The following is a 16003-nucleotide window of genomic DNA, read 5'->3' as shown; positions in this document are numbered from 1 at the left end:
TAGGTGACAAAACAGTGAATTCCGTGGACATAAGGTCCATGCATTTTCAATTCCTAGATCAAGATGTACTGCACTAGTGCACTGTGATGTACCAGAGAGGTGGGAGTACACATTACAAGAAGTCAAGGTGGAGTGTTGAAAGGAAATACATATACTGTGCCAAACCTTACCATCACGTAGTCATTGATAGTAGCCTTCAAACTTACCACGGGTTTCCTGCACTTGTTATCAACACGGACAAGCCGGATGGAAGGTGAGGAGCTCTCTATGTAGGTCAAACCTGGGCCTCCGACATGTGCACCATCTCCACCTGGTGGCAAAGGATCATGAGAAATGTTATGCGCGCGTGTGTGTGTGTGTCTTTTCCTATTGTGACGTGACAATGCACTTGGAGAATAATTTTACAAGGGAGTAAAACACACATTGATTTGGTGTCAGAAGTAACTGGTATCTTTCTTGACTATCGAAATATTGTGGTGTAAGTAAAATGAATTTTCTCTTGTATCGTCTTTTGAAGCTCAAACTGATAAGGCATCTTCTATATCTGTCTTGTCGTGGTAAAAAGAAAAAGAAATGCTTCACTATGTGGAAATGAAGCATAACGCCGCCATGGTCTTATAACTGCTGGATGACGTGGTATTCTTATACATACACTGTTTTTTCTATGTATTCTTGTAGTACTCCAGTATGCTCTTGCTTCCTTGATATGAAAGTTTTTATATACATAATAGAAAAAGATTTCCATGTAAGTGTGTGCGAGTATGTGCAATGAATTGTGCTGCATTCAGTGGACAAATCCAGTAAACAAAGGGAAATAAAAACGCACAAAAAGTACCTTGCCCCTGTTATAGTCAACACAAGCAATTACATGGACAGTTCATAAAATGGATGATTAGTATCACATGTTTAACATGGCCGAAAGAGACATGCCTTACCTGCTGCCCCAAAGTTCGCATCATCGAAAGATATCGTCTGTGCTTGAACGAAGACACGCCCTCCGGCTCCTCCCCCACCCTGTCCTTGGCCACTCCCACCGTCAGCATACACACGCCCACTTCCTTGGAAAATGTCACATGATACCCAAACGGCTCCACCACTGCCTCCTCCGGCATGAAGACCCTGCATATTAAATCAATGAATTCAATAAGCAAACGAACACACGCATGCACTATGACGTCTGTGCTATAACTCGTAAATGGATACTGCGCTTTCATATGTCGATTTTTTATGTCGTTGCTTCGATGTTAATTTCATGTACGTCAGTCCTATTTGAATGCACATTGTACCACTGGCAAGATAGTAACGGTGTGGTCCTAAAAGAAAAAGAAAATAAAACAGCAACAGACAAACTGTAAATCAGTGGAAAGGTGGCAGGAGAGAACCATTTACTTGCCTTGGCGGCCTGACCATTGGCCCTGACTTGACCGTAGATGGTCACAGCTCCTTTGACCATGGCATGCATGAAACCGCCACCCCTCCCTCCTGAGCCATCGGTGGTCCCGCTACCACCACCACTACCCAAGGTACCCCGGGTATACAGGCTTCCATAGGGCATTCCAGCTTGGGTAGCATCCGCTCCACCTCCATGGCCGCCTCTACCACCATGACTGGCCCCCGAGGCTCCGGAGGAGCTCATTGCTCCCGCACCTGTTCAGTCCAAAATATGTAAACAGCAAGTTACACAATCGCCAAATACAAAGCCAAGGACATTATCTATCATCTTCATTAATCAACTCACATTTCCCTAATTCAGCCTTAACACCTAGCTGTTTCTTGCTTATGAGCTAAATTCCTAGAAATACTATATCCTGAGAAAACAGTTCGACATTGTTTTGAAAACTGTTTGACATTGTTTTAAAACAATGTCAAACATTTGCTAATGACAAATAGGGCATGGACACCAAAGTGTACATACATAATCAGAAATAAATTGTTTCGCTCGCGCGCACGTGTTTGTGTGTGTCTGTGCGTGCGTGTGTGTTTATGTGTTCGTGTGTGTGAGTGTGTGTGCGTGTGCTTCATTAGCATTGTTTTAAACATGCATGCACTTACCTGGACCATCATCGGACAAATGACCACCTTCACTGACCGATATGACTGCATCTGGCCCTAAGGACAGACTATCCGCTTTGATGCTCAGAGCGGGGCTGAAAAATTGACCATCAACTTCAAGAGACCCCGTTGAGATATTCGACGAAGCGTCCTCTAATGGAATGCCTGTAATTGTGAATGCATACATTGTTCACTAAAGATATGTACGAGAGCATAATAAATGAACAAGATCTCAAAAACACAAAGGGAAAGGAGAATGCAAAAGCCTAACCATCCTTATTCGTGTCCGTTTACTACCAGTGGAGTACTTCACGCATCGCAGAAAAACATTACAACAAACATTAATTCGTTGATAAGTCCTGGAAGGTAGTCAAGTATATTACATTATAAAATACACTATTGTTTTCGTTTCCACCTGATACTCAAAAGAGAACTAACAAGGAACTCGTCTATGTACATGGTTGCAAATAATATAAAACTCTGGTACTGGTACGAAGATGCAACTCACCTCGATCTTGAAACTGAACAACTCCATCATCGTCAATCTGAAAGGAACTTGAAAGATGAAAATCAGCTCTTCCTATCACAGTCAAGGCACCGTTAGTTGCTAGACGGTCAAGCGCAACATCAAAGGATGATGACAAATTGGCCAGCTGTCCGCTGTTGATGACAATATTACTCCCACGATATGCCTCCAGATATGAGTCATTGAGCAAACCAACCAGGGTTAGCGCGTTGCTACACTCGACATAGCCAGACACATCCATCTGGTGTATGAGGTACACATCCTCAGCAGTAAAAGTGAACGATCCATTGACGCTGACGGTGTTGATGCCATCCGACCCGATATCGAGGTTTTCAGCATTGAAGGTACCCTCTACAAGGAGGCTCTCCACGTCCAGAGAATTTATCTTTGGCAAGGTATCACTCCGTTTGGAAGCCAGTGTTAGGATCCCATCCGGTCCAATCTTGAGCTTCTGGATGACATCCTCACCGGGATATGGCACAAACGAGACAGGTTCTAGAATGTCCATGACTCCGTCTATGTACACCGTCTCTACATAGAATGGAGAGTTTGGAGTCAGGGTCACCCGACCTCCGGCTCCAACTTCAAACGAGTAGATGCCACGACCAAAGTCAACCCTTGCTCCCGGAGACAGAACTCCTTCGATGATGACGTTGTGGCATTCCAGGATGGACTGGTCCTGGCCCGGCCACTGCAAGATTCCATCTGGACCGACCGACAGAGAGGAACAGTCCAGATGGAGTGGGACCGATGCGGTAATATTTCCGTCGACAGAAATATGACCAATTTGCATGAGGGAATCAACTGGTCTGAACCAGAGAAGACCTCCATTTGTGATTACAAGTCTGTCCAACCCATCTCGCCCAATATCAAAGTTCTCTGCAATAACTGAACCCTCAATGACTAAATCCCTGACCTTTATGGAATGAACCTCAGAACTACCTGGCTGGGCAGACAGCGTAAGAACACCATTGGGGCCAACTACAAAGTCACCAATATACGTTTCAGAGTCATCGTACGGAATGAAGAGTGTTGGTGTGAGAATGTTCATTATTCCGTCCACGAACACGTGCTCTACCCTTAAGGGAGCAACAAGAGAGGCAGTGATTCTTCCTGTCGATGTCACATTAAAAGTTCTGATTCCATCAAGAAAGTCAACGGATTCTCCCGGGTAGAGAGTTCCTCCTACGGAAACATGTGGACACTGAATGATGGAATTGCTTACACCCGGCCACTGAAAGATTCCTCCTGGACCAATAGAGAGTACAGAGGTCACTACGTGAAGGGGTTGGTTGGATGTGATGTTTCCATCCACAGAAATCTGTCCAAAGACAAAGTCAGGGTTCACTGGCTGAAAGGAGAGGACACCATCTTGCGTGACGTCGATGCTGTATGAGTCATCACCATCAATTTGGAGAACTCCGGCATCCGTATTCCCAATGACCTCTAGTTCTGTAGTGTTTATGTGAGATGGGGACCTGCTTCCAACTGTGTCAAATGTCACATCAGCCAGTGCCACTGTCCTAGCGATGATTTCCGATGGACAAGCTACCTTGAGGGAAGATCTAGGTGCCATTACGAGTCTACCTTCATCCAGGTTATTGATTCTCAGAGAATAGCCACAAACCGAGCTGGCAGGGGAAGGATGGAGTGTGACCTGGGCCTCCCGCCTCACGTCAAGAACGAGTAGCTGAAGGAACTGGGTATGGCCGGCATCAGGATCTGGATAGACATCAAGGGATGCTGCTCCGTATCCACCCACCGTTAAGCTGATGGGTCCCTCCGTCAGGAGCGATCCTCGCACAACAACCTTCCGGGTGAGTGTGATCGATCCTGGCGTCCTGCGGAAGAAATGGAGCGTAGAGAGTGGTTCCGTCGCAACGTCAGCATCAAGAGCACTCTCCACTCTGAGTCGGGCATCTGCTAAGACTTGTAAAGAAGACTCTGAATAACCTTGGACGGTGTCGACTGTTGTCTCACTGGCGATTGCCAGATGTGCTCCCTGATTGAGAGTTACCTGCGACAAGATAAGGTTGTTCTCTTCATGGGAAAGCCACGCTGATGCACCTGAAAATGAAACACGAGGATAGTTGAAATTCTCACAATTCTAGCATAAGATTAGATTAGACGAAATCTAGATTAGGCGAAATATCAAACTTTGTATGAGGAAAGCTTCCGCTAGTCTATTCAAGTTCAAATTCAAATGATTTTATTTTACATGTAACAAAGCAATATTCATAACGCTTACATGAGTACATGATATTTTAGGAAACTTATCACATACGCTTCAACTAAACATTGATACAATTATGATAATATAAAATTTGTTTTTAGATAAATAAACAAGTAAGCAGATACAAGTTTATATTTTTCAACTCTATATAAATGGAAAAGAGGAAATAACAAGAGAAGCATAAACTTGTAGATTTTGTGAATTACTCTGGGAAATAAGGCCATCTCAAGACCCGTCAAGGACTCCATGTATGAACATTTTGACATCATGACGTCAGGCGAAACAAACAGAAAGAAATGACTTTTAGGAATAAAATGACTATTAGGTATAAAACAAATATATCATAATCAGAATGCGCAGGACCCATGGGTGATGACAAGAAAACAGATCACAGATATTTGACTGTTAAAATCACTTTTAGTATGGAAATCTATAGAAGTAAACAACAGACTGAGTCACACAATATATGTAGGAAATTGTCACAATACAATAATACAGGACACATATGCCTGGTATACATAACATGAACTTAGCTCACTGGCCTACGTCTTGGAAATCCCATTGCACAGACTCTCTTACAAAGTGATATCTATACAATACACCACTATTCTCGGCCGGCAATATTCTTCGCAAAACTGCAAATCAAACATTCTAGGTGGTGATTCCAAGTTAAAACTTACCAGATTCAGACAACAGAATGTTTTCACAGTCTGCTGAGTACTTGAACTATAAAGCAAATGTTAAGAAAGGAAAGTAAGAAACTTTGAAATGGCATCGAGGTTTTTGATTTTTGTTACCTTAGCAACTAGTTTAGGATGCTTTCTTATAATCATGAGGCTCAAGATGTTGCATCCTGATATTTGCAAGAAAAATAAGGACATTTTTGTTAAAAGAAATATTTTGTTTCTGTTATAAAACGGCCAAGGGAAAGCAATGTCTTCCTCCAGAAGCAAAGTTCAACCAAAACTGATGGCTGTGGGATTAAAATGTGGCCGCTCATTACCATTTTACTCTTCGACATCAGTGTCAGAATGAATGCTGTGAAACTTGTAGTGTAGCGCAGTATTTCAGCAACAACCTGTCACACTCCAGACACATAGTTCTACTCATATAGTATCATTTTGATCTTCCCATATGATTGCTAACTTAACGTTATTTAGGTTGGGCCTACTTTCACTGCGTGACACGCATATGAATTAAGAAAACAAATATCGCTTCAAATGATAAATGAATTAACGTAGAGAGGATATTTTTGCTCTCATAAAATGCAGAGCTAAAAGGACAATAATTTTGTACATTCGATTTCTTTCGCTAAGTGAAAATCATTTTGCTAGTCATTTATCGTTTCTTTTTGTTGTGACAATTTCGTTGAGCTTCTTTGGAGATCTGCTTACCACTGGTACTTGTCCGAGGTTGTCAATAACCATACTTTGGTTAACTGTATCCTGGATGTAGACAGTACCCGGACCTCCGGCCTCGGATGCTGCCAAAGTTGATCGGTACGAAGACAGACATTGGTATAAAAACATACATTGCATGGTACAATGACTTTAATCTGTGTCTATAGCTGTGGTTTTCTATTGTACATTTTTTTTTCTAATTTATTTTGTGTTTATTCGATAAACTAATAAATACATTTAAAATCAAAGACTGCTTTATTCTACGTTGTCTGAAAGTGCATTCATCTATGTTCAGTAGTTTGGTAACAAAAGGGTGTCTCCAACTTGGGAGAAAGTGTAAGAAAGGCGAGGTCACACTACTTTTCATTACAAAGAATCTTTATCATTTGCTGTAGGATCATGAATTATACCGATCCTAATATTACCTGTTGAGGACGGGCTGATTTTGCTACAATACGCATTTTCCAGAGACACTTGCCCGAGCACACCTGGGACTCAACCTCAATGAGTTAAGACAAACGGATGTAAATCATGTCGAGCAGTCGAAATTATTTCGACGTTCTCATTACTGGTATTATTATATATCTACAAAGATCATACACCACTTACTATCCGTATCCTGGCCACAGGAAATATCTTCGGTGGTGACTGTAAAGGATGAGAACAAAAATAATGTTCACTATGTAACATTTCGAATATCACACTTAAAAGCACGCAAGTACGGAAATATGAAATGGCACTGCGCCTATATATATCCGGGACTGTAAATGAGTTTCATCAAACATGTGGTATCTCTTTGATACTGCTCCCTGCCATTACATTCAATAGATATCTAATTTCATTTTCATGATGATGACATATTGTAATCTATATAAATTATAGTTATCTTGTTATTCTTCTAAATCTTAAACAATACTTTTGAGATGATATTGAACATAGTCCTCACTACTATCATCCCCTATTCAAACTGGCGTTTCATAAAAGCAATAAAAGCAGCCAAACCAACCAGATATCTAATTTTATTTTCATGATGATGATATATTATAATCTATTTAAATTATAGGTTATCTTGTTATTCTTCTAAATCTGAAACAATACTTTTGAGAAGATACTATAGACATAGTCCTCACTATTATTATCCTCTATTCAAAGTGGCGTTTAATAAAAGTAACAAAAGCAGCCAAACCAGCCAAAACAAGTCCATCAGAATTCGATTAAGAGATTTAAAAGAGATATAGATCTGAGGGTTACCGCCGAGTAAACAACTCAATGGAGTCAGCATCCAATGTCACAACACTTAGAAATCGTTATGATTGTAATGAGAGATGATTATCAAATGTCTGTACCTATAATATGGTTTCATTCTAAGACGTACCAGTATTTTAATACAATAATATGATTAGCATGTTACCTTATATACTGATATGGTAGGGGGAAAGTGTGAAACATACCAGGGTAGTAACCCAGAAGTTCTGCCCTCAAATAGAATTGGTTCGTTCGACTCCCCAGATCAAATATCAGGCTCTGCGCCAGAAGTGGTACGTCTAAGTACGTCGTCCTTGAGGTTGTCTGGGCCGTATTTCCTTGAAATACAAAGGCACTTGACGCAGACTGCACTCTCTGTTCGTGTGGAAATTAAAACAGAAACTGCTATATACAAAAAATGGTAGATGGCGGAACATGAATCAACATAAAATCATGCCTGTTTATTTGTTTGTTTGTATGTTTGTTCGATGTAATCTTATTAACATCATCAAATTTTAAGACTTATGACGAGCATGACGAGTGTGCACGGAATTGATACAAGCATCATCCGGTTCCCATAGGCGATGATGAAATGGTTTAGCACAATTACTGCTTGAGCGGCTTAGATGGAAAGGGACTGAGCTTTGGTCATTAAGTAACTTTTGGTGGCTTATTGAGGTCTCATTGACTTAATTCTCGCAGTGCTTGCTGCAAACTACGTTCGAATGTAAAGCTAAAGACAAGGGTTATGTACACCCCATCCCACAGATACTTTTTTCTCATTGTTCACTCGTCGGAAGCAAAGTATGTTGCTTCCGGCCACCCACCGAAGTGAATCGGATCGCGGTCTGATGAATCGATTTGTGTTAGTCGACTATCATTTCAGTGTCAGACATGTTGCGCGTGATTCTCATTGGACGATCTTGCCTCCTCGGATCACCGCCCGACATGTCTGACACTGACCCGATAGCCCCACAATACTAGAGTCGGATTCATCAGACTGCGATCCGATACACTTCGGTTGGTGGTCAGAAGCAAATATCTCTACTTCCGATGAGTGACCCGATCAGAAAATATATATGTGGAATGGGGATGTTTTGTCGCGGTCTATGTGATTGCATTTTGTTTCCGTTAAGGAGGAGGTCTTTGGTTTAACTCACTAGGGCACTGGTCTACCCGTGAGCAAGACGTACACTGTCTTCATGCACAATTCTCCCATGTACCAGAATGAAACCAATGATACCTGCTAAAGGAAACCAAACGGTCATCCTGTGGATTGATAATGGATGCGTCGCTCTTGTTGCAATCTGGCTGATAAAAGGGAGCTTTAGATTTGCGACCCGGACGTTGAGGACGACGACTGCATTGGTCGTTCTCCTCTCTACCTGCGTCGCGTTGCAAAGTAGCGTTAGATAACGCAGAGACGCAGCCTACTGTACTTAGTAAAGTGGCGTCCGCGTAAGATCATTGCGTCAAGTAGCTCTCTGCTGCGGCGTGAATTAAATGCGGACGGAAAAGATGGCCCAGAACCAACTGTGTAAACTCAGACGACGCGAGGTCGATTTCTATAACCAAATATATTGTGAGCATGCGCAGAACATTGTTTTTTTCTTTTTCTCTCTGAATTTCATCGTCGCAAAAATCTAAAGCTCCCTAATCTCGGGGGGGGGGGGGGTGGGCTGTAGGGACTGTAGACACCGTGCCGGATTGACCGAGAACAGTGATCAGGGCAAGAATGTGATACGCATAACACAACGATTTGAGCACATCGATTAGTTATAAAGGAAGTATATTTCAAGAAAACCAGACCAGCAAAAAAAAAAAACAACAAACAAAAAAACAAACAAACAATGAATACATTAATGATAGTGATAGATAGATTTTTTTTTTAATAGAGCTAAAACACACACCACAATAAAAAAGGGGGATTATTAAAAGTGACTGAGACAGCTGTGACATGGTTAGGCCTACTATAATATCCCATATACGTTTGTTTGACCAGACCAGGTAAAGGCCGGTAAAGGCGCTCCAGTAGCTAGCAAGTTCTCACGGCACACATCCGAGCACATCGCACAATTATAGATACATCAGTATCGCTTTATATCGTCTTAAATCTAATGTAAGTCTCGTTCATTCGACTGTCGCTGACAGCAGTTGTACCGCCTGTGTTGTGATTATCAAACACGATTATAAAATAAAAAATCTGCGTGGTTGATAGAATACATTGAATCACTAACTTCACGTTTGTCAATCGATGTGGGATAAAAATGCAAATGATCATCTCCGATTTCTCGGGCAGTGGATACAACCTAACATCAACATGGGCGTCACCAGGGGGGGTGCGTTGGGTGCGAACGCACCCCCCTTCAGATCCTAAAAAAAAAAAAAAAAAAAAATCAGTCTGCTCCAGGGACACACACACACACACACACACACACACACACACACACACAATCGTCGGCAAAAACAATTCGCACCCCTGGTTCTGGCAGCATTGATTTTATACATATCTATTAGTATTCTACAGTGTTTACTATTTATCGACCGTACTGTACATCCGTACGATATACGGAGCACTTATACACGTTTGCATGTACGTGTGCTACTTACAAGTATAAATGTAGGGTCTATGTACGTTACTTCTGACCAATCCATATTGCCAGCCCAAGAGCGAGCCTTAGCCTCATAAAAAAAAAAAATGGAAAAAAAAAATGAAGGGGCAAGCATATTTTAGTTTTGCCCCCCCCCCCCCCATAATCAATAATTCCCGAAATGAGAAGATTTTCTTGCTTTTGAAAGAAATCAAAAACGTTGCCCCCATAAAAATATTGGAAGGCAAGCGCACCATTTGCCCCATCCCACATAATCATAATTCCCGCGATGAAAAGATTTTCTTGCTTTTTTGTTAGAATTCAAGAAATCTGCCCAATTATCTCACCCAAAAGCAGTGGCGTAACTACGGAGGGGGGGGGGGGGGGTTGCGCCCCCCTCCCAATCCGCTGGTTAAAAAAAAAAAGATTTACCGAAATAGTAGTTCAAGTGTTAGTAAACTGCTTTTGAATGAAAGGGTGATCCAGATATAAGATATTTTTCTATGATTTCTTTTAACCATAATTAAATAGGAATAAGTGTGAAACATTGTTCACAAAGCCCGGACCCGACAAAAGATTGTGATTCCTGGTTGGCATTCTGCATATAAGCAGGATGTAGTGCGCATCAGTGTACTCAGTACATTCGAACGAAGAGTCGCTACAATGTTGCGCAATGTGATGTAGAATGTACACCTTTGTACCTTACGCTCGTTATATCAAAGCTAGATCATTGATTTTGCAGTGTTGCTTTACATACTATATAAAAATGTCTTGCATTGCCAATAAAAAGGCTTGACCTGGGCTAATTGCTAACTTTTCCATGTATGTAATACACACACACAAACAAACACGCACAATTAGTTTAGGGGGTGCTCTAAAGTGCAGATTTTGGACATCCTTTACCCGCTTGGTCACTTCGACGCCACATCGCTGGTCATACCTCCCCCAGTCATGAACATAAACCCACACCCTTGACTACCAGTGGCGGATCCAGGAGGAGGGGCGCACCGGGCGCGGGCGCCCCCCCCCCCCCCACCCTTTAATTTCCAAATTGAAAAAATAAAATGAAATAGCTGCAAACCGCAGTTTTTGGAAAGTAAAATGTCAAAATTTTCAAGCTCGCTCGCTCCTCTCGCTCGCATTTAGTCGTAATGCCATTCTCCTGAAGCTGCTGCCAGTAATTGCCGGCAGTTGCGCCTGGTGCGCCCCCCCCCCCCCCCCCCAATTTCCAAAGCGAAAAAAATATAGCTACAAACGGCAGTTTGGGGACTGTAAAACGTCAAAATTTTCAAGCTCGCTCGCTCCGTTCGCTCGCATTTAATTGTTATGTAATTCACCTGATGTTGCTGCCAGTAATTGCCAGCAGTTCCGCCTGGTGCCCCTCCCCCCTTAATTTCCAAAGCGAAAAAATATGGCTAAGAACGGCAGTTTTTGGACTGTAAAAGAGCATAATGTAATCATTATGCTCTCCTGATATTGCTGCCAGTATTTGCCAGCAGTTGCGCCCGATGCGCCCCCTTAAATTCTAAAGCGAAGAAATATAGCTACAAACGGCATAGCTACAAACGGCAGTTTGTTTGTTTTTTACTGTAAAATGTCAAAATTTTCAAGCTCGCTCGCTCGCTCGCTCGCATTTAATTGTTACGCAATTCTCCTGATGTTGCTGCCAGTAATTACCGGCAGTTGCGCCCGTTGCGCCCCCACCCCTCCTTTATTTCCAAAGCGAAAAAATATGGCTCCAAATGGCAGTTTTGGGACTGTAAAATGTCAAAATTTCCAAGCTCGCTCTCTTTGCTCGCTCGCATTCAATCATTATGCAATTCTCCTGATGTTGCTGCCAATTATTGCCACCAGTTGCGCCCGGTGCGCCCCCCCCCCCCTTAATTTACAAAGCAAAAAAAAATATGGCTACAAACGGCAGTTTTTGGACTGTAAAATGTCAAAATTTTCAAGCTCGCTCGCTCGCTCGCTCGCATTTAATTGTTACGCAATTCTCCTGATGTTGCTGCCAGTAATTACCGGCAGTTGCGCCCGTTGCGCCCCCACCCCTCCTTTATTTCCAAAGCGAAAAAATATGGCTCCAAATGGCAGTTTTGGGACTGTAAAATGTCAAAATTTCCAAGCTCGCTCTCTTTGCTCGCTCGCATTCAATCATTATGCAATTCTCCTGATGTTGCTGCCAATTATTGCCACCAGTTGCGCCCGGTGCGCCCCCCCCCCCCTTAATTTACAAAGCAAAAAAAATATGGCTACAAACGGCAGTTTTTGGACTGTAAAATGTCAAAATTTTCAAGCTCGCTCGCTCCCCTCGCTCGCATGTAGTTGTTATGCCATTCTCCTGATATCGCTGCCAGTAATTTGTCGTTTCACATCGTCATTCCATAATCCATTTATAGGGGGTACAACCCCCTCTGGCACTTCCACACCCTCCCCCCACCCTTGCTCGCTCCCTCGCATACTAACCCCCCCCCCCCCCCCCCCCCAGATGAAATCCTAGCTACGCCGGTGCCCTTTCCCCGCTTGGTTTCCCTAAAAAAACAGTAAAAGTCTAGGGATTGAGAGCTTCCTATTTATTCCAAATGTCTGTCCAAAAAATCTCGTAAAAATTTAGTGTCAAAACGCACCCCCCTTGAAAAAAAGCTGGTGACGCCCCTGATCAATGATCCTTGAGGTGTCTATAAACCCTCGCTTGCGGCTCGGCTTGAAAGACACCTCGCGGATCACCTCGGTGGTGTTAGGTTGTACCTTTAGCCCTTGCAGTCGATGATTATTTGCGTTTATAACGAGCGCAGTATTTTAGACATTAAAGGGACTGTACAGTACTGGTTGAGGTGGGGATTCATGGTTTGAACATTCCTAAGTGAGATAATGAGAAACCTCCTGTGAAATATGAAAGAGAATGTAATTTTAAAAAGGATTCAACGGCTATTTGATGAAAATCGGTTTTCAAATGCCTGAAATATCCACACAAAAAAAGGTGATGAAGGTGACAGGCCACGCCTTTGATTAGGATCTCTTTGTCTCAGCCATTTCAAAACCGATTTTCATCAAACAAACTTTTGATACCCCTTTATAGAATTGCATGGTCTTTGACATCTCATAGAGTGGTATCTGAATATCTCACAAAACGTTAAAAGCTCAATCCTCACCTCGACCAGAACTGTACACACCCTTTAACATGATCAAATATTTGTTCATACAGTCCCATTCCAGGAAATCCGCAGTGTCAAACAGTCATTACATTGTAAAATGTGCACAAATAAAGGGGGAAAGCAATAAAAATGTAAAAGCAAATACATTAGATGCAGTCACGAGTAAGGTAGTGTACCAGAATAGACATGACGTTTACAGTGTTATAATAGGGTCATTGCTATGACTACGGCTGTATACAGCAACGCGTTAGAGACTTCAAGCAAATATGACAATAAATTATTTGAGTCATATACCTTGTATGAAGTCCATGGGTCACTGCCAACACGGGTTCGAATCGTGAAGTCATTCACGTACTGGCTTGAAGTCCCTGTGGTTCGTATTGCCGTCAAGTAGAATGGCCTGCCTGCACTCAGGGTTCGAACCCCAGTTGAAGTTGATTGTATGGTCTTTGTCAGGATGACGTCATCCGTCCCATGATCTGATCGACGCATTGAGCAGAGTTAGAAGCAAAAAAGGAAACAATCTCAAATTCCCTAAATTTTACTTCAACGTTATATTCTTCAAATATACTGAGATTGAAATTTATTTTCCAAATGAGAGGGGATAGGAAATAAAATGGGTCTTATGAAATGTTACAACAATATAATTCTTATACAGTATAAAATAAAATATGCAATACAATTCACTGCTCCGCACATGTTGCTTTTTCTTTTTTCCATTCTTTTTACCCTACTAGGATCCCCTTGTAGAGTCACAATGCTAGCACAGACAGTTCAATGCGAAATTGCCCAATTTTGTGTATTATCATGTTTATTATTCACTCTTAGAGGCTGCCATCACCATCAAGCGCTTGCATTTTTTGTTCCCTACTCTTTACCTGGAAACAAGAGTATCGTCGATTCCTTTGATCTTATTGTCATCAAATTTAAACATTAAAAATTGTTGTGATTGCTATAATATAAATGTAATACTTTTCCCCTATTTTGCTGTCAGACACACGTGTTGTCATTTTCAAGTATGATTTTCTTGAAAAAATTGCAGAAATAAAATCAAACTGAATTTTAAACTTTCTAATCACATTCAAAATAGCAAGATCCCATTTTGCAAAAGTGCTTTGATGCCAAGATAATCGCTCTAGAACCAATATTTGCCCCATATTCATGCGCCGCTCTTATTTGCTTGAGAGAGGATTTGTAAACTTCACAGTATTTGGTTAACAAGGTTAACCAAATTTGCTTTAGATAACGGAGAGTTTCGGAATTTCCCAGATGAGACAGACGGCTTTTCTAACAAATGATACTTAGTTATTTCTTTTCATGCATTCCCCATGGTGCCTTTACCGCCCCCCCCCCACAAAAACACACACGCACATACTCTATTAACATATTATTTCTTTTGTTTCGTTATTCAGTTGTGATTGATGTATATCATCTCTTATTTGCCTTTCAAGTCAATATTAGTCTACCATGATCTTGGGTTATATCGCTCTGATGTCGTGTATGCCGAGAAGCAACGGCGTAGCCAGGATTTCATCTTAGGGGGGGCGGTTAGTCTGCGAGGGAGCGAAGCGACTGAGCCCGAGCGAGCGGAGCGAGCGAGGGGGGGGGGGGAGGGTGTGGGAGGGGGGTGTCCCCCCTCCCACGGTAAGAACTTTTTGCATTTTGATGTTGTAAATGGTGCAATTTGATGCATGTTTTTTGCGCGTTTTATCGACGTGAAACACTCCCACTTGTTTATGGTAGCAGTTTATTTTGATGTAGATTATTATTGAACAATTTGCCTATAAAATGGTATAATTTAGATACACTTCTTGTATTAATTCTTTTCAATGAATATCATGAACGCGACGGAACCCGAGCGAGCGGAGCGAGCGAGGGGGTAGGGGAGGGTGTGGGAGGGGGTGTCCCCCCTCCCACGGGAAGAACTTTTTGCATTTTGATGTTGCAAATGGTGCAATTTGATGCATGTTTTTGCGCGTTTTATCGACGTGAAACAGTCCCACTTGTTTAAGGTATATAGCAGTATATTTAAGTGTAGACTATTATTGAAGAATTTGCCTATAAAATGGTGTAATTTAAACACACTTCTTGTATTAATTCTTTTCATTGAATATCATGAAGGCAACTGAACCCTCGCGAGCGGAGCGAGCGAGGGGGAGGGAGGGTGTGGGAGGGGGGTGTCCCCCTCCCACGGTAAGAACTTTTTGCATTTTGATGATGCAATGGTGCAATTTGATGCATGTTTTTGCGCGTTTTATCGACGTGAAACAGTCCCACTTGTTTAAGGTAGCAGTACATTTTAGTGTAGATTATTATTGAACAATTTGCCTATAAAATGGTGTAATTTAAACACACTTCTTGTATTAATTCTTTTCATTGAATATCATGAAGGCAACTGAACCCTAGCGAGCGGAGCGAGCGAGGGGGAGGGGAGGGTGTGGGAGGGGGTGTCCCCCTCCCACGGTAAGAACTTTTTGCATTTTGATGTTGTAAATGGTGCAATTTGATGCATGTTTTTTGCGCGTTTTATCGACGTGAAACAGTCCCACTTGTTTAGGTAGCAGTATATTTTAGTGTAGATTATTATGGAACAATTTGCCTTTAAAATGGTGTAATCTAAATGCACTTCTTGTATTAATTCTTTTCACTGAATATCATTGTTTAAGGTATATAGCAGTATATTTAAGTGTAGACTATTATTGAAGAATTTGCCTATAAAATGGTGTAATTTAAACACACTTCTTGTATTAATTCTTTTCATTGAATATCATGAAGGCAACTGAACCCTCGCGAGCGGAGCGAGC

The 16003-nt window shown here is 41.9% G+C and overlaps 2 protein-coding genes across 2 annotated transcripts in view; both read right to left on the bottom strand.

Moving 5' to 3' along the window:
• LOC139739304 (uncharacterized) overlaps positions 1-5373 on the bottom strand; it is a 33954-nt gene extending 28581 nt beyond the window's left edge. The window contains exons 1-6 of the mRNA XM_071649920.1: positions 5358-5373; positions 2561-4645; positions 2053-2217; positions 1394-1647; positions 936-1119; positions 207-310 (exon numbers count right to left, since the gene is read on the bottom strand). Of these exons, the coding sequence (XP_071506021.1) occupies positions 207-310; positions 936-1119; positions 1394-1647; positions 2053-2217; positions 2561-4645; positions 5358-5373 (2808 nt within the window). The remainder of the gene's footprint in view (positions 1-206; positions 311-935; positions 1120-1393; positions 1648-2052; positions 2218-2560; positions 4646-5357) is intronic.
• Positions 5351-16003, bottom strand: part of LOC139739290 (uncharacterized) — a 29054-nt gene continuing 18401 nt past the window's right edge. The window contains exons 4-8 of the mRNA XM_071649904.1: positions 13494-13678; positions 7663-7831; positions 6821-6859; positions 6206-6294; positions 5351-5537 (exon numbers count right to left, since the gene is read on the bottom strand). Of these exons, the coding sequence (XP_071506005.1) occupies positions 5481-5537; positions 6206-6294; positions 6821-6859; positions 7663-7831; positions 13494-13678 (539 nt within the window). The 3' untranslated portion in view covers positions 5351-5480. The remainder of the gene's footprint in view (positions 5538-6205; positions 6295-6820; positions 6860-7662; positions 7832-13493; positions 13679-16003) is intronic.

The sequence above is a fragment of the Diadema antillarum genome, unplaced genomic scaffold, assembly GCF_040938485.1.
Source record: "Diadema antillarum isolate AM-2024a unplaced genomic scaffold, OU_Dant_1.0 seq00000793_RagTag, whole genome shotgun sequence".
Taxonomy (NCBI): Eukaryota; Metazoa; Echinodermata; class Echinoidea; order Diadematoida; family Diadematidae; genus Diadema; species Diadema antillarum.
Note: the sequence above shows the minus strand (reverse complement) of the source record. Positions and strands in the feature narration are given on the sequence as shown.